This window comes from Chiloscyllium punctatum, chromosome 7 (assembly GCF_047496795.1).
Source record: "Chiloscyllium punctatum isolate Juve2018m chromosome 7, sChiPun1.3, whole genome shotgun sequence".
Taxonomy (NCBI): Eukaryota; Metazoa; Chordata; class Chondrichthyes; order Orectolobiformes; family Hemiscylliidae; genus Chiloscyllium; species Chiloscyllium punctatum.
Window position 1 is genome coordinate 67,042,943 of NC_092745.1, and position 18,322 is coordinate 67,061,264.

Genomic DNA, 18,322 nt, shown 5'->3' on the forward strand with positions numbered 1-18,322 from the left:
GTAGCCAGTTCATGTTCTGAGGACCGATCACTTGGATCTTTGCAAAGACTTTGGATGGTGTGATGACGGAGATTAACAGTGTGAGATGTGTTCACTGCTTTTTATGTATATGCCAACACCATGGTCTCAGATGTCCTTTATTGCAGCTTAGAGATAGTTCTAGTGCACATTCTGTTGTGGTCGGTCCACAACTCTTTGCTGTTGCACCTACCTCCACTCTAATGCAGTGTCACTATCGATTGCCTTTTCTACAATATGCCGTGAAAAATCGGTTGAAAGCTGGGCACTTCCTTGGCATATGCAAAATTTCACACCTTCCACCTGTCATACAATGTTTGTTTGTTCCAGTGATTGTGTCAACCATTGAATTTGTACTCAGGAGCTGTAAGCTTCAACAACCTGTGAGGATCACTTGGTACTTCCATTTATCCTTTGCTAGATCTTCGATGCTAAGTCATTAGCTCGCGTAACAAATCTTCCTAGAAAGCTCCCACTCAGTGGATGTGGTCACCAAACCAACAATTCTGACTCTTAACTCTCCATTTGAAAGATCACATAATCTCAAAATGAGATTTCTCTGCATATTGTCAATAGTCGTTAGATTCTGTAGGGCTTTTGTCTAAGTGCCACAAATGCTAGATGAAGATTATGGAAATTTGATCTGATTCTGAATTGGGCTTGTAATGTGGTGCATAGCTTTTGGGGACCTTAAGCTCTTCAGCTGTTAATTCTGACATGTTAAGTCTGTGTAGACCTTCATTCACAATTGCCAAGCAAAGCTCAATGGCTTGCACGCCCAAGTCTAGAAACTGTGGTACTGACCACTATTTAAACATTTTGTCCTCTGTTAGGACACAAGCTGTGTCCCAATTAAATGAGGGAACTTAGTGGACATTCTGACAGTATGTCTTTGACCTTCCCTTGCCATCTATCTGGCACCCTGTCTGATTGTTTCCTTGCCTTTCACAAATGACTTAAACTGGCATCTCAGGTCGGAAATTGGGTCCATTAGCATCATGTTTTCTACTGATATCCACTGTGACATATTATTGATAATGGTTTGATGACATATTGATCTACTTGTCAGAGATTGATTGAGTCCATGAGTCACACAATAAAGCACTTCATAAGTTTGGAAACAGGCATTGCATCAAATCAGCTGATTTCTGTTTGGGCAGCTTGCAGACTAACTGCCAACAGAATCACATATTGTGCATACAGCATGAGTCCTTACAGGTGAGCTCTCTTGAACATGTACAACAATCTATTGCATGAGAATTTCCAGTCCTTCCATGCTTTGGACCTATGTAGAAGCAAAGACTGAGTGTTTTGCTGCATCACCAGTTTGCCAGTATCAAAGACACTTCAAAAATCAGTTACATATGCAAGTAAATGTATGGATCTTCAAGCAGAATTGGACATGTTTTGCTTTGTAGAGGTGGGAGCAGTATGATTAACAAATAACGCTATAATACTTTAGTGATGAAAATTAAATGTTGCTTCAGATTAGTTATGTCCCCTGTTTTTTTTTCCATTCAATTCGACAAACGTACTGCTGGTTTACGCAAACACAAATCTTGGTTAGAATCACAATTTGTTTCCTAATGTTAAATTAAAGCTTCATGTGTCCATGTAGTGATCTCACTCAGAACAGTTTCAGGCTTATAACATTATCATAAATGATATCAAAGCTGTTACAGTCATTAGCTGAAGTGTCAGACATGCTGTGGAGCATTGGTCAGGAAAGCTTTTCCTCTCAGGGAGTCTTGTTTCACGCACAACTAGTGACTTGACTGTGTCTTTACCGTCCCGGTGAACCATTTTCTCCTTTGATGCAGAAGCAAAGGAAAGAACTGTCTGTATGTTTGAAGCAACAAGGGCAGTTTTGGTTTTACTTGAGAGTAACAGTTAATCCTTTATTGCCAAGAAGGAAATGAACAGCTGACTCATGTTTTTTTAAAATGTATTCATTTGTGGGATGTGGATGTTGCTGGCTGGTCAGTATTTATTGTCCGTCCCTATTTGCCCTTGAGAAGGTGGTGGTGCGCTGCCTTTTTGAACCACTGCAGTCCCCTGCTATGGGTTGACCCACAATGCACTTAGGCAGGGAATTTCAGGATTTTGACCCGGTGACAGTGAAGGAACGGCGATGTATTTCCAAGTCAGGATGGTGAGTGACTTGGAGGGGAACTTGAAGGTGGTGGTGGTATTCCTATATATTTGTTGCCTTTGTCTTTCTAGATGAACGTGGTCATGGGTTTGGAAAGTGGTCACGGGTTTGGTGAATTTCTGTGGTGTACCTTGTAGATGTTACACACTGCTGCTACTGTGTGCAGTGGTGGAGGAAGTGGAAACTTGTCAGTGTAGTGCCAATCAGGCAGGTTGCTTCGTTCTGAATGGTGTTGAGCCTCTTGAGCATCATTACTTATGGAGCCATTTTTGTCCCAGCAACATTTTAAAATTTACACTTCCTTCTCTCTTAAGTTCACATTGAACCCTCCCTTCATCAGTATTAATCACGGCCTAGATTTTACAAACAAAATAATGTTGAGTTTAATAAGAATGAGGTAATCAATGTGTGAGTCGCCCAACAACTTATGGGAAGACATATTGTGAATCTTCACTAAGATTGTTGGACAATGTATATTACTCTGCTGTTAATCTTGGCAAAACAATCTCCGAATGAACTTTTAAGTCAATTCTGCATTTTCAAATCCATTGCTTATTAAACCAACCGCACAAAGTTAATGATGGTTCTTAACTGTGTACAGAGCTTTTTAATGGCAAGTTTTTATTTTCTGCATGTCACTCCAGAGATTTTTTGAAGTTTTAAATGTCTTTTTACTTACCATCCCTTTCTGTTTCCTCTTTTTCCTCTTTATTGATTGTTTTCTCTTTTTGTAGCTTGTTTGACTATAATTCCCTCTTGCCTTCTCTGACGTTCTGGTTCCATTTTCAACCCTAAAATCATATTGGTTAAGGAGATGGGCAATTGGGTCCCATCACTTACCATTTACCCAGAATGCCTTGTTGCCCTCCTGGCAAACAAAACAGTTTGCAAGCCTGCATCGATGTCTCCCTATTGTGTGATCTGACTCTTCTCGTTTTATTTCTCTGACAAAGTCCCTCGATTGTATTCCACGAACTAGAATCCTAGAACTTTACAGTACCAAAGAAGGTCATTGCATCAGTACTAGCCATTTTCAAGCCATTCTGATTCAATTCCCTAACCCTGCGTATTAGTCAGCCTGCAGTATGCATTCACTTGCCTTTCAGCAGTTACTGTGGAAATTGATTCTGCTGCCTTTCAAGCAGTGCACTCCAGATCTTCATAACCCCCTGTGTGAAGGAACATCTTCTCCTTTCCCTCCTAGTTATTTTACAAGTTATTTCAAAGCTGTCACTGCGAGTAACTGACCCACTTCCCAGGTGATACCATTTTCCCCCACTTGCTGCATCATTATCCCCCATTAATTTAAACTCCTCTGCTAGGTCTGTCTTTAACCTTTCTTGATTTAAAGAGAACAATCTCAGTTTCTTCAATCCGCATATCTGAACTCCAAATCCCTGTTTTCATCCTGCGAAACGTCATCTATAGCCTCCCAATGGCTTAACATCCTCAATTAAAAAAAAATTATTAATTAACTCAAACAACCATACTCAAAAAAAATTCCACATGTTTTTACTGTGAAGTCTACCAAAAGCATCTTATTTCTAATATATATTTTAAGTATCAGTATTTTGCTATACGTATAAAGCTGAAACAGTAAAGTTTGGAGATGAAAGGGATCCCTATTTTGTTTATTCACTCCCACTTTGCACATGAACACACATTTCTCGGAAAATTAATGATGTGCTTAAAACTGTTTTCGATTCCCAGTTTTAAAATGACTTGACTTGATTTGTTTAGGTATGTTAAAGGATATCCTCCGAATTCGCCTTATATTGGAAGTTCTCCAACCTTATGTCACCTACTGCAGGAGAAAGTCCCATTTTGCTGTCTGAGATTAGATAAGGTATGGCATCAAGTCTTGTTTTTCAACTGTGCTCAACAATCGTGGAGCATATTTCTTTCATGAATTGAGAAGGAGGAACATTTTTCTTAAAAAAACATTTTCAGTGCAGTGATTTGCAAAGTCATAAGCACCTGCCTATTTGAAAGTCAAAAACACAACTTTTCCGTCATAATTTTATCCACCATTGCTACAACGTTGCAGCAGGTAAAAATACCATAGATCGTAGAGAAAAGGCAGACTGACATATAAGATTACTTTTTTATTCCAAAACTCTTATTTGGCATAAGTATCTACTCCAGCAGTCCCTAGAAGCTGTGTCTGGCCTTGACAATTGGTACAATGATACATTAACATCTGGTTTCAGAAGTTGCTGTGATGCAGTGACCTCTGAGGTCCACTTAGAAGACACAGAATTAAGAAGGAAATTCAGAGGGAGGGGGTCAACACCCCCACTCCTGCTAAACATTGCTCTGCTTGCACTAGGAGTCAGCCTCAATTTCCCACCGCAACAATCCATGTTTCTTTCACCTTATCAGTGGACATGTGAGATAAAGCAGAAGGTGCTGACCACATTCTGCCTGCAAGTTTAATGTATGCCCAGGTACAGCAGACCATCCAGGGTGGACAGAAAACAGGGATGGCTCCACCAGCAAAAAGAATGGAGCTGGTAGAAAGCTAAACGTTCTAGATTTTGCGAACTTATCAAAGAACAGTGGTGCAGGGTGAAAATACTAGTGCCAAAATGGAAGGAGGAATCGACCCTGAAGAAAGGGCCCAAGAACAAATACACCAAAAAAGCAAAGTCATGCCACTGCTCTGCTCTGTATTGAATGATTTCCTGAAAGTTAGCAGAATGTTTATATTGTCACCAGCAACAAATACCACAGCAACATCTGTAGGAACGAATAACTGCAGATGCTGGAATCAGTCTTCTAAATAAAAAAAGCTGTGGATCAGAGCAGGTGAAGCAGCAGCCAAGGAGAGAGAGCAAGGTAGCATTTTGAGTCTAGAGCTGAAGTGAAGGGTGGCGGGGGCAGAATCTGGTTGTTACAGTCACTTTATCGGATGACAAAGCTGACTATTATGATAGAATACTGATTCCTCAGGGACTACAAGCAAAGGCTTCTGTGCTAATATGTGCAGTTTCCAGTGATTTGTTATCAGGCAGCTGCATGAACACATTCTGTCATTTCAACAACATGGGTGGAATCCCTTTTTGATAAATTTTGATTGTGATTAAAGGTGCCCATTTACAATTAATTGATTCAATGCAACAATCACAGTTTGAAACCCTGGTGTTATTTTGAAATGATGACCACCTCCACCAATGCCAGTAGTTCATATTGTATACACAGTGTTACACAACCCTGTAATCTGGAGGTTCAAGGCCTCAAAAGCAACTTATACACCACAATCTACAGTAATAATTTATTGCTTCCAACCCCATTTGAAAACTTTAAACTTTATTGGATTCTCATATTAAAAACACACCCTCTCTAAGAAATAGAATTACCTAATTTTAAAGCAATTGTAGTATGATCAGGTGTGTGGTGTTGGTCAAAAGTAGGCCAAACCTTTATTAAGAATAGCTACACTGAAGAAATGGTAAGAGAGGATGTCTCTTTAAGTGTACACAATTTTCCATCTGATTTGACACGCTCCTTCCCCACATGGTCAGCTATTATTTAGAATTAACGCGTAGATAACCCTTTACTCCCCAACCATCTCCTCTACATGTGTAATTAAACATGCAAAACAGTTCAATAATTTGTGAATGACAATTTTTCAAAACTTGAAGCATTCCAATGGAAGATAAATGAAGATCACTCATGGTTCCTTATGCCAGCAATGGGCTCTCCAGTTTTAAACTCTCAAATAACTCCCAATTACACATAGTTTGCCTGATGGACAAACCTTGGACAGAAATGAACAGTTCTAACAAACTAGTAATACGTGTAGGCATTTTCTTTTTGTCATCCTGTAATATTTTTTATATTTTAAAAAGATGAACTCAATGAAAATATTTTCTTTGAAAGGAAGAATCAAGTTGGCATCCATGTTAATGGATGAAAATGAATTTGACTTTAAGCATGTTCAAGTATCTACTTGTTTGAAAACTGAAGTGAGTAAATTTAATTCTTTTGCTCCGCAGGGGTGCCAACATAATTACAATGAAGATGCAAAAGCATATGGTTTCAGGAACAAGCTAATCATTGTTTCAGCAGAAACAGCTGGAAATGGATTGTACAATTTTATTGTTCCTCTTAGAGCTTACTACAGACCAAAGAAAGAGTTAAATCCCATAATATTGCTTCTGGATAATCCGTAAGTCCTTTCTTGTTGTTTTATGGTTTGCCAATACTCATCCATACTTTCATCACGTAAAACGGGTTTCTTCAAGTATGTGTAAAATATAATGGGCTTGCAAAAGCAGTGAGAGCAACAACCTTTACTTATATTGCCGGTTTGTAAAACAAAATTTCCCATTTTGTTTTCGTAGCTGGTTCTCAAATAAAATTTGACAGTTTTCCACAAGCAATTTTGAACAAAAATGATCAAAAGCATAATCGAAGTGATAGGTATTAAGGAACACCTTCATGGAAGAGAGCAAGAGATAGAGAGAGTGACTTAGGAAAAGAGGATAAGAATGTAAGTCACCAATACTGGAATGATTCACATTGAAAATGCACAAGATTCTAGATTCTAGATTCTAGAAGCATTGAGATCTACATGGTTGGAAGAGACAATACAGAGAGATGAGATCATGGAAGGATTTTAAAACAAGGATAACTTTCAAATGGAGGTGGTGTTTGATTGGGAACAAATGTAGATCAGTGTGGGGGCACGGGGAGAGGGGTGGCAGGGGAGGGGTGCGGTGTGGTTAACAAAATTTGGTGCAATTTAGAACACAGGCAGCCAAATACTTTATGTCAGTGGAAGAAGGAAGATTAGACAAAAGAATATTGGGACAGTTAAGTACAAAGTTACCATAAATATGGACGAGGATTACAGCAGGAGTGTTCAAAACTGTTCAGTCATTTATATATGCATAATTGTTGTTCATATCTTTTCATTTGTTTGGTTGGAGTGTGACCAGCATTTCATTGCCCAAATACAAATGTAAAATACTGCAGATGCTGGATAAAACCAGAAAATGCTGGAATTTCTCAGGAGGTACAACAGTGCCTTTGGACAGAAACACCATTGACATTTCAGGTCAATAACCCTGTCATCTGAAAACATTCAATGGTTTCTATCTCCACAGATGCTGCTTAACTTGGAGAGCATTTCTGGCATTTTCTGTTTTTATTTATTGCCCAATCCTAATTATCCTTGAGAAGGTAATGATAATTGAGCAGTGCAGGACATGTGGTGTAGATACACTAACATCTTGTAGGCTAGAGAGTTCTAGGACTTTGACCTAATGACAGCGAAGACGCAGCAATATTTTTTCAAGTCAGCATGGTGACTGACTTTCAATTGGTGCTGTTTCCTTTGCATTTATTGCTTTTGTTCTCATGGGTGTGTTTGGAAGGCTTGGCTGAAGGATCCATGATGAATTAGGTTATTGGAGCTGGGGCAGACTGCAGCTTCTGTATTCTGATGTTGAAATATTAATGTTTGAGGTGAAGGATGTGTTGCGAATTAAATATTTGCTTTGTGCTGGGTGATCTCTCGAGTGTTAGAACTGCACTCATCCAGGCATCTGGGATCTTTGTGGCTTTTAGATGGCAACAGGTTTCTTAACTCAGGATGTGTTACTTGCATAGAATTGAGAAGTTTTGAAATGTTTTTGGAGCCACATTATTTATGTTTCTGGTCAGTTTAAATCCCAAGGATGTTTGATGCTGGGCGATTCGCAATGGTGCTGCGATGTTCAATCAACTCCTTCCTGTTGGAGATGGTCATTACGTGTCAATTTTATTGAGCCAATGTGACATGTATTACTTTAGATGTTGACAGCTTGCCTATTGAGTTCTAAATATGATGAAAACTGGCACTCAGTGGAACATAACTCATGAGCCATTCCAGCCTGAGATAATTTTGGAATCTGAAGAATAAATTTAGCATGATTTGTTTTGTGAAATCCCCTATCCAAGGTATACTGTGCATACTGTGGAGACTAAATGCAATTTCTAGGAATTACAGTGAACTTCGAGGCCCAGATGTTTTACTGGTGTGCTAGGGGTACCAAACAGGTCTCTGTTGCTTTGGTAATTGTCTGGCCCCCATGCTGAGCTGTCTGGCCTTGAGGAGATTCACAATTCTTTCTCTGAACCCTGGAAAATCATCTCTACTTCCCAACCCAAAAAAACGTTACTCATTGGGTACTTTGTTGGCAGATTCCAGTGGTCCCAGTATTAGAGCCGTCTCCATCCCATTCCCCATCCAAATTCATCTTGGCCCTGGCTTCATGAGATGCAGTTCATGGAACAACTGCAGAAAATACTACATTGGTTTTGAGTGTTTGTCTACTTACAGAGTACTTATGAAAACAACTTGTATCTTGAGTAATGTAACTTGGTAGAGCTGTTCTGACAGACAATTGCCAATTTTAAACTAAAGTAAATGTTTAGGTAAAGTATGCATACATAAATTCCTACTGATGCAAACAACTGATTGTTTAATCTTCCAGTTATAATGAGGTTAAATTTTCTATGTTGAATAAAATTGGTCTTTGACAAAACAATGAAAATGAGAACTATGTTTTTACTCTGTTTTGGGGAAGGATTCATTTTGAATTTTTCTTTCCTGCTGTTTTCTTTGAACAGTCCACGGTATATGCCATTCCCCATCTAAAAGTGTATGTAGGTGACCTTGGATGCCGATGTCTTCTGCATTTGATTCTCAAGTATTCAAAAGAAAGGCCAACTTGTAATTTTACTTTCCCACCTTTTGGGAATCACCACTATCTTACAGGACAGTGTAGTGAGGTTGAATAATGCAGTATCAGGGATAATGGTCTCAAACCTGTCTTCAGTCTTAAGTGTAGAGGACGGCTTTGAAGTAAGAAAGTCCTGCACCACTATGTACAGCCCCCACACTTACACCACACTTATTTTTGACAAGCAACATTTTTGGCAATTTCCCGTGAGCATTGCCATCACTGACAATGTCATTTCTGAAGGAACCACTTATCCCAGGCATGCCGACGATTTTGAGTAAATCAATAAGCTTTCCACACTTCGTTAAAATGCAATAACTTTAATTACCAAATCCTTTCTACTTAACCATTTTAAAAGCTTTGCTAATTTCAGCCAAATTGAAAGGTTTATTAAATGTCTTTGTGTTTGTACTGTTCACCTCGCATGTTGGAACTGAGGACTTAAGTATTGCAGTGTGTTCAGATTTTGCCACAGAATATGGTGAAATTAGAACTCTGTGATGGGACAACATTCATATACTCACTGTAGCAGCTCAAGTTGATTCCTCTGTCTTGGATGAAAATTATTTTTTTAAATGTAGGGATAGGACAGAGCTAGAAAATGCTGCTATTAATATAATCTTGGTCCTTGCCTGGAGTGTCAGGGAAATTGTTTTTATTCTGTACTTCTATTGTCCTGTTCACACACTATAGCATTAAAATCATCTCAACACACACAAGCCTACTTTATATTCCTGATTATCTACTCTGATCCAACCAGCCCTCTCTTTACTGCATGCATTTCTCCAATTCACACACTGCAGATAACTAATCAGTGCACAGCACCCAGCATGGCTTCTGAGGAAAATGCCACAAGCCTCAATTTTTGATTATATATTCCATTCACTTTCTCAACTGGTAGGGTGGTGGGGGGTGGAGAAAACAGATTATTTTAATATTAAATCAACAAGTCACATTGTTGGAAGAGGTTTCTTTAATCTTGACTGAAAGGGGGCACCAACCATTTCAAAACCTGAGCAGCCCTGTTAACAGCGAGTGATACAGGAACAGTTTTCACTATTGACATCACATAGATTGGCCCTCAAGCTTCTTGTCAGTAAGGAATTTCGGTCATCTGATACTTAAAGGGGACTAATGCTATCACTGAGCAGGCCAGACACAAGAAATGCTTTACAACTGACTGGAATAAGGTATTCGCATAGATAGCAAAGTAGGAAATTTATAATAGAAAATAACAAGAAATATAAATAACATTTAAACCATTACACAGGGAGCAAAATAACAAAAACTGTAACATACATATGAAATCAATGGAAACAAATAAAAGAAGGAAAGGCAAAACAATATGTTTTTCACCTGCAGTGCTAACTTTCCTCTGAGATCCCATATTCGCAAAACTAGTTTTGCTGACCCACAGGATTTCTTCACCAGTGGTGACTACGTAAGCCATTTAAAAGCTCGTTCTGCCCTGTCTGATCAAAGACTAACTTTTTTAGCTGTCTTCAGAGTGGGAATGGTAAATCATTAGCTAAGTTTGTGCGGTGACGGTGCAGATTTCTGAGCAGATTTCATCAGTTGGGACTGCAGCTGCACACCCTGTGGAGATGTCAGTGTGGACATCAGAAGTTATAGCCAGGAATATTGCGTGGTAATGGTGACGAACACTGACTGCCTCACTTCTATTAGAGAAATCCGCAATGGGCCTGGTCTCTTGCCTTGCCACCTGAAACAGTTTTGTGCAAATACATCTAGATTTGTCACCCTTTTATCAGAATTTTATTTTAAAAATTGTGAAGCTATTAGAAAATTGGCTAGATTTTTTATTTTAAAAACATTGAGGAATCCTATAATTTCTGAAACCAAAACACGATGAAATGATATTTACAGTACTCAGGCAAAGAAACCCATAGATCTCTATTCGCCTTCATTTCTTCAGCAAACAGGTGACAATCGCCATCTGCTGACAGTAGTTAATATTGCATGACGACCAGCACAGAAACACAAATCCAAACCTGTTGGAAGTCCTGTTAAAACGGTAAACAACCAAAGCATTTTGTTCTGCCACATATCAAATTCATTGTTGAGTATCCACTGAAATTTTCAAACAGCCAGCAAAGTAAAGGAGGGTCATTTTCATTAGAAAACATCTGGTTACAAAATAATTAACTGATTGAGTAAAATCAGCAGGAGACTTTATGTTCACCATTTGGGACACGCGGTAGTGCATTTAGGACTGGGCTGAGGAGGAGAAACTTTCTCACCCAGGGGGTAGTTGTACTGTGGAATTCTCTGCCATAAAAAGCAGCTGAGGCCAAAATATTGACAGTTTCCAAGAAGGAGCTAGATATGGTTCTTAAGGCCTAAGAGACGATAAAGAATTGAATTGAATTGGATTGAATTGAATTTATTGTCACGTGTACCGAGGCACAGTGAAAAGTTTTGTCCTGCGAGCAATACAGCCACATTAGAGTTAAGTAGCATAGAGAAGTAAATAATAGGTAAACAGCGGCAAAAACAAAAACACAGGTACAGGCGGATGCTTAGGGTTTGTGAGTCCATTTAGTATTCTAAGGGTATAGTAAGGGTAGTAACTTTTGAAACTGGCTGATGCGTGTGTTCAGGCTTCTGTACCTTTTCCTCGATGGTAGAGGTAGATGGTAAAGGATGTTCAGGTCAAATGTATAGTGAGAAATCAGTAACAGGGGATTGAGTAGAAGGTCAGTCATGATCATCATGAATGGTGAAGCAGATTCGAAGGGCTGAATGGCCTATGCTGCTCCTATTTTCTATGTTTCAGCTTATTTTGCAAAATAAACTCAAGCCATGACTCAATCCAGTCATTTGCTGGTTATGAATTTGGGTTTACCATGGTTAGTTTGTCGAGTTAGTTTTGTCTCATTGCTCCTTGAGTGGCCTGAGCATGTTATTTTAAGAGGTGCTGACTCCCATCACACCATATCGACAGCATCTGTAACCCTGCCAGGTAGCAATAGCTCTTCCTTCTGAACAGAACTGGGTACTCCTGTCTTTAGCACCTGTCTTTTGTAAGAGTCCTCTGCTTTGACTGTTATAACTTACACTTGAATAATGTAACATTTACAAGAAAAACAGCGCCCCGTTCTCTTATTTAAAGAAGCGAGCCCCCTACAGATCTCCCACCTAAACTGTGGCAGGGAACTAGAAGAATGCCCCCCAAGTCCCCAGAGAAAAGCCAGCTGTTTATGTCACTTTTGTATGTGTTTTGCTGGGCTCACACTGTGCAATATCTGGAGTTGGCAGGTCCCTAGAGAATTCAGGACTGGGTGCCTGCTAACTACTCTTAACAAAGACCCTCTCAACATTCTGTTCAATACCAAAAATCTTTGATTCACCACCTGCCCCTTCATAGACAAGTTCCAGCAAAAATAGATTTCCATGAAAAATAAAGCCTGTTTTTTTTTGTCTTCTCCTTCCCTGACCAGAGGCCAGTTTGATACCTTGGCTGGTGTAGGGGTTAACATTGTATCTGAAGGCAATGGTGCCATTGCAATTGGGACAAATCTTGGTTGACAGGGGACTCTGAGGTCCAAAGTGTACCCATAAATCAGGCAGCCCCACCCCAGAGTTCACTGGGAGGCCACTAGGGTTCACCTGTAATCTCCTCAGAAACTTCTCAGTCGAATTAAATGGCTTAATTGGGCTCCAGGAAGGTGGCATGGTAATATGAAGGCAACAGATCTGTCACCTGGCACCACCTCATGCCAATCTTACTAGCACCAAGGACTGCAGATGCTGGAGAGTCAGTCGAAAAGTGTGGCGCTGGAAAAGCACAGCAGGTCAGGCAGCATCCGAGGAGCAGGAGAGTTGATGTTTCAGGCAGAAACCTTTCATCAGGAATGTGATTATGAGCTGCTTATGTCTGAAGGTGCTTTTCCAGTGCCACACGTTTCGACTCTTAGCACCACCAAGCCCATTCCCAGAGGGAAGGTTTTTGATCAGTAGGGAATTGAGAGTTATGGGGAAAGGGACAGGAAATTTAACGTGAAGAATACCAGATCAGGCATAGTCCCATTGCATGGTAGAACAGGATTGAGGGGCTGAATGGCCTACTTCTATTCCTATTTTTTGTGTTTTTATAAGGCCGATAACACTCAGCCGTATAGATGCTGAGCCGGTTTCTGCTTACCCGGTTCAGATAATGATTACAGACTCCAGCTCTCCCGCTCTTAAATCTCCAACAATTGTAGACTCCATCTCTTCTGTGCTCATTACTCCAACTCCTCTAATCACAGATTCCCTTCCACTAGCTCTTGCTGCTCCTCCAGAAAGAGAATTTCTAATTGGAGGAGCAGCGGGGGCAGGTGGGACACAAGCTATCATTGGACGAGCTAGAGTGGTTGCCTTTTAGCTTTTAGCTGGGCCATTATCGATTGTTCAACGTCTAGTGGGAGGTCAGGGAGAAGAGTCTAAAAGTGAAAGAACAGGACGTTCTGCCAGCAATGAGGCTGGTACAGGGTTTGTTGTTTCCAACTCTGCTCTCAAAAGATCAATTTTTACTTGACTCTGAAAGAGTTTTGTCTAAAACCCTGATTACTAATCTGTTTGTGATTTGGTGTTGCTAGCCCTGAGGAATTTTCCTTGATGTGAATCACTTCCTCTGTTTCACGCATATTTGTGGTGGTCCCTCCACATTTTTGAATGTGTCTGGAAGCCACAAGATTGAGCGCACCCTGGTCTAGGTTTTCCTGCTGCTCCGCCTTTTGCCGGTTGATGGACGGTTTTGCTTATTGCCTTTTCTCTGCTTTTCTTGGAGTTTCCCCTGAAGTTGCACGGGCTGCAGCAACTCTGTTGCTGGGTGGTTCCTCAAGCTGCTTCAGGACCCGGTCACTAATGAAACCAGGTGTGCTTGGCATTTTCGACAGTGATGGTGCTGGGGGTGGGAACTAATCTAACATGAGAAGTGTGCTTCTTTATTTTAAACTATTTTTTCCTTAGACTATGCCAAATGTATACATTACAAACTCAGCATGAACTCCAATCTGCCACTGCTTCTGTCCTCTTTGTAATGTAGTCATCCTTTTGCCATTGCCATAGATTCCACGGACCTGTTGCGACGTTAACCCATTAGTCTACAACATGACAATGACTTAGTCTACTTGGGCCCTCAGTGATACAGGGGCACCTGGTGATAGAAGAGGTCTCCGCTCCCTTTCCACTGGAACCCAAACTCTGATCCTCTTTAGCAGGCTACTCTGTTGTTCCGAAAAAGAATTATTCATGGAGGAGCTGCACCCAGCCTCTGACAGTGTGGGCATTGGCAATGCCAAAGCCTCTAGAATGGGCAAAGTTTTATTTGTTGGAGTGTGGGGACTGAACCATCAAGGGGCGGAAAGGATGAGGGGAGGTATCTGGGTGTGGTAAGAGAGGAAGTTTAAATGAAGGAGAGTTAGATGGGGGCTGAGGGAAGTATGGAACAAGTGTGGGTGGATGGGGAGGGAAGCAGGGATTAAATAGGGAAGGATGATGTGAGTGAGACAGAAGGGATTTCTTCAGATGCTGGTGAAATAATAAACCGGAATGTCCCATTTTTAAAGCAGGTATTTTAAAAGTCCCAACTTGTGACTCCACTGCTTCAAAGGGATTGAAATGTAGCCAAGTTCAAATGTCCTTCCCAGTCTACTATAATCAGGTCACCACTACGAGGAGGTGGACTTGCTGTCAGTTAATAGCCAGTCTTCCTCTATCTACAAATAGGTTAGAAACAATGAGCTGAACCTTCAACCAGGACCTTGGGCACTTTTCAAACCTACACAGCGTCCGTTAAAATGATTTCACTGTCAAAATGCATAAGTGCTGGAAAGTTCTTATGAGATGTTCATCTGCCATTGGCGCTAGTCTGTTGAAGGTTTATAAGTAGGTTTCCAGCAGAGTAGCACTGGTGGAATGTGAGCAGCTTGGAGGCAACTCCCACGTGTGTTGCTGCACTGGCGATTTTGACTGGCAGTTTTCATTTCATTGTGTCTTCCTCTCCACTTACTGCCACTTCTGCTGTTCTTCCTCTCCCAGAACAGGGCAGCACGGTGACTCAGTGGTTCACACTGCTGCCTCACAGCACTGGGGACCTGGGTTCGATTCCAACCTCAGGTGACCGTCTGCATGGAGTTTGCACATTTTCCCCGTGTCTGTGTGGGTTTCTTCCAGGTGCTCCGGTTTCCACCCACACTTCCAAGATTGCTCATAGTGTGCAGGCTAGGTGACATTAGCCCACATTAGGAGGGCTTGCTGTCATCATCATGCAGGAAAGCTCTCTCAGTGGGTTGCTGGGGGTGCCTTCATAAGGGGTGCCACATGATTCACAGAGATCCCCCACCTCCAGCGACAATCTCAAAACTAGTGCATCACCGGTTGAACATGCCCAGACTAAATTCCTCATAGCAACCCTTCCCCGCCAAATCACCATGATCTCCAAGCCTAACACCATCCTGTCCTCAATCTGTGTCAGTCAGGTTCTTGTTCTCAGCCTGCCAGTAAGGCAATGCAGAAGTGCATTGATTCTTTAACTTGTTGAATGGTTTTGTCCCTTTCGTTCACCCTCAGTGGTTGCGCTCCTGGTGAAATAAGTGGGCCCACTTCCTCAGTTGTATAGTTTGTGGATTCCTCCTTTCTTCCCATGACCTCTGTTACTGTCATTGAGGATTCTTCCTGGGAAGTCAAGGAAATTAAACTCTGCCTCTGAATTTGTCTTTTGAATCACCTCAGCATCTACCATCAGACTTAAATCTGGCATAACCGTTCTGTCCCAATAGACAATAGACAATAGGTGCAGGAGTAGGCCATTCGAGCCTGCACTGCCATTCAATATGATCATGGCTGATCATTCCTAATCAGTATCCTCTTTCTGCCTTATCTCCATAACCCTTGATTCCACTATCTTTGAGAGCTCTATCCAACTCTTTCTTAAATGAATCCAGAGACTGGGCCTCCACTGCCCTCTGGGGCAGAGCATTCCACACAGCCACCACTCTCCGGGTGAAGAAGTTTCTCCTCATCTCTGTCCTAAATGGTCTACCCCATATTTTTAAGCTGTGTCCTCTGGTTCGGCACTCACCCATCAGCGGAAACATGTTTCCTGCTGCCAGAGTGTCCAATCCTTTCATAGTCTTATATGTCTCAATCAGATCCCCTCTCAGTCTTCTAAACTCAAGGGTATATAAGCCCAGTCGCTTCAGTCTTTCAGTGTAAGGCAATCCTGCCATTCCAGGAATTGACCTCGTGAACCTACGCTGCACTCCCTCAATAGCTAGAATGTCTTTCCTCAAATTTGGAGACCAGAACTGCACACAGTACTCCAGGTGTGGTCTCACCAGGGCCCTGTACAGCTGCAGAAGCACCTCTTTGCTTCTACACTCAATCCCTCTTGTTATGAAGGCCAGCATGCTATTAGCCTTCTTCACTACCTGCTGTACCTGCATGCTTGCCTTCATTGACTGGTGTACAAGAACACCCAGATCTCTCTGTACTGCCCCTTTACCTAAATTGATTCCATTGAGGTAGTAATCTGCCTTCCTGTACTTGCCACCAAAGTGGATAACCAGACATTTATCCACATTAAACTGCATCTGCCCACTCACCTAACTTGTCCAGGTCACCCTGTAATCTCCCAGCATCCTCATCACATTTCACCCTACCACCCAGCTTTGTATCATCAGCAAATTTGCTAATGTTATTGCTGATACCATTTTCTATATCATTAACATATATTGTAAAAAGCTGCGGTCCCAGCACGGATCCCTGCGGTACCCCACTGGTCACTGCCTGCCATTCCGAAATGGAGCCGTTTATCACTACCCTTTGTTTCCTACCAGCCAACCAATTTTCAATCTAATCTAGTACTTTGCCCCCAATACCATGCGCCCTAATTTTGCTCACTAATCTCCTGTGTGGGACTTTATCAAAAGCTTATCAAAAGTTGGGTTACACTCTCAATTATATTCGTTCAAGGTTCATTGATTAAATCAAAAGGAATATACTGCTCATTGGCATTCGGATTGCTGGTGTTTTCTTGATAAGGTTGCTAATTCTTGCAGTCTGACCTCTCTTTACTGTTGACAGCAGTGGAAAATATTTCTGCTAATCCAGCATAGTCACAGATTTCCAACTTGCTTACAGTTTGAACCTAATTTCTTAATTGAATATTGCTAAAATTAATTTATATTCTGCCTTCATGTTGGGGTCCACCATGAATCTAGGGAACCCTATGAAATCTCCGAGCAGTTATCCTTTGACTGGTTTCTCATGACTGATGACTCTTTGACCGACGTTCCTTGACCAATTATTCTGTAATCATCTGTTCCTGGACCAGGGGCAATCGATGCAATTTATAACCGTCCTGGAGGGTTTTGTGCTCCAGTTCCAACTCCAGCGAGTTCTGAGCACTTCTTGCTTCTGTGTGCCAAGTCTGAAATGCCTCTACTGTTAACCGTAGATTCTGGCTGACTGAATGTAACCACGAGGTGGTCTTCTGTAGGGATCTCAAGTGATCAGCTCTTGTAGTTGCTGACTGTCAGCCTTCTTAAAGTCGTGCCTGAAGAAATCCTCACACCTCCACCGCTGCCAAATAGAGGAGGTCACTAAGTGGAGCCGTATCACTGCTCACCATGTTGCATGAGCAATCTGTACCATTGTTCTTTGTGTTCTGTGCACTACCTATACTATTGCTGACCATAAGGTAGTTTTTCCAGGGTTGAAGTCTACACGCCTGCCTTCCCCTACCCCTATCTACTCTGATACGGGAAATGAGAGAAATGGTAAACAAATGAGGAGAAAACGGCCTCCTGCCTTCAGGAAGGTGTAGTTTACAGCATGATAACAGTTATGTACAAGTTGCACAGACGTGATGTATATTGTCACAGAGACTATGAGGAAGGCACAGACATTGAGTCTCACTCCTTTGAGATCTTTGGCTGTCCTGCCACCAATCCCATTTGGCGTCATCAAAGTGGGTGGTATTTAAGGAACTCCTCAGCATTAACCCTTTCAGACCCTTGCATAATATTTCTTTTTGGTAAAATTCAGTTCCGTATTTCACAGGACACATCAACATTAAAGATCAGGAAAATGTGCTCAGACCAATACTTCAGTATAAAACTAAATTACACACATGACTATTTTTAAAGCATAATGCTGTTCATACAAAATAATTATGACAAAGATTTTGAGGAAATTCCATTCCACGGTGATGTTTATATTGTAAGCACAATAAAAATACGTGACTTGTAAATTATTTTCACATGGCATCCATTTGCAACATTGCATTGGCCATATTTGATCTACTGTGACCATCGCGCTGTGTCCATTGCTTTCGGGCAGCCTCGTTTATGTTAAGGGGACAATAAAACATTGAGGCAAGAAGGATCTGAACATTTTTGAAAAATACATTCTT

The 18,322-nt window shown here is 41.2% G+C and overlaps 1 protein-coding gene across 2 annotated transcripts in view; it reads left to right on the forward strand.

The window, feature by feature from the left end:
- LOC140479765 (potassium channel subfamily T member 2) overlaps positions 1–18,322 on the forward strand; it is a 723,557-nt gene that overhangs the window by 414,217 nt on the left and 291,018 nt on the right. For both annotated transcript variants that reach the window (XM_072573900.1, XM_072573901.1), the window contains exons 21-22: positions 3,911–4,016; positions 6,169–6,341. In XM_072573900.1, the coding sequence (XP_072430001.1) occupies positions 3,911–4,016; positions 6,169–6,341 (279 nt within the window). The remainder of the gene's footprint in view (positions 1–3,910; positions 4,017–6,168; positions 6,342–18,322) is intronic.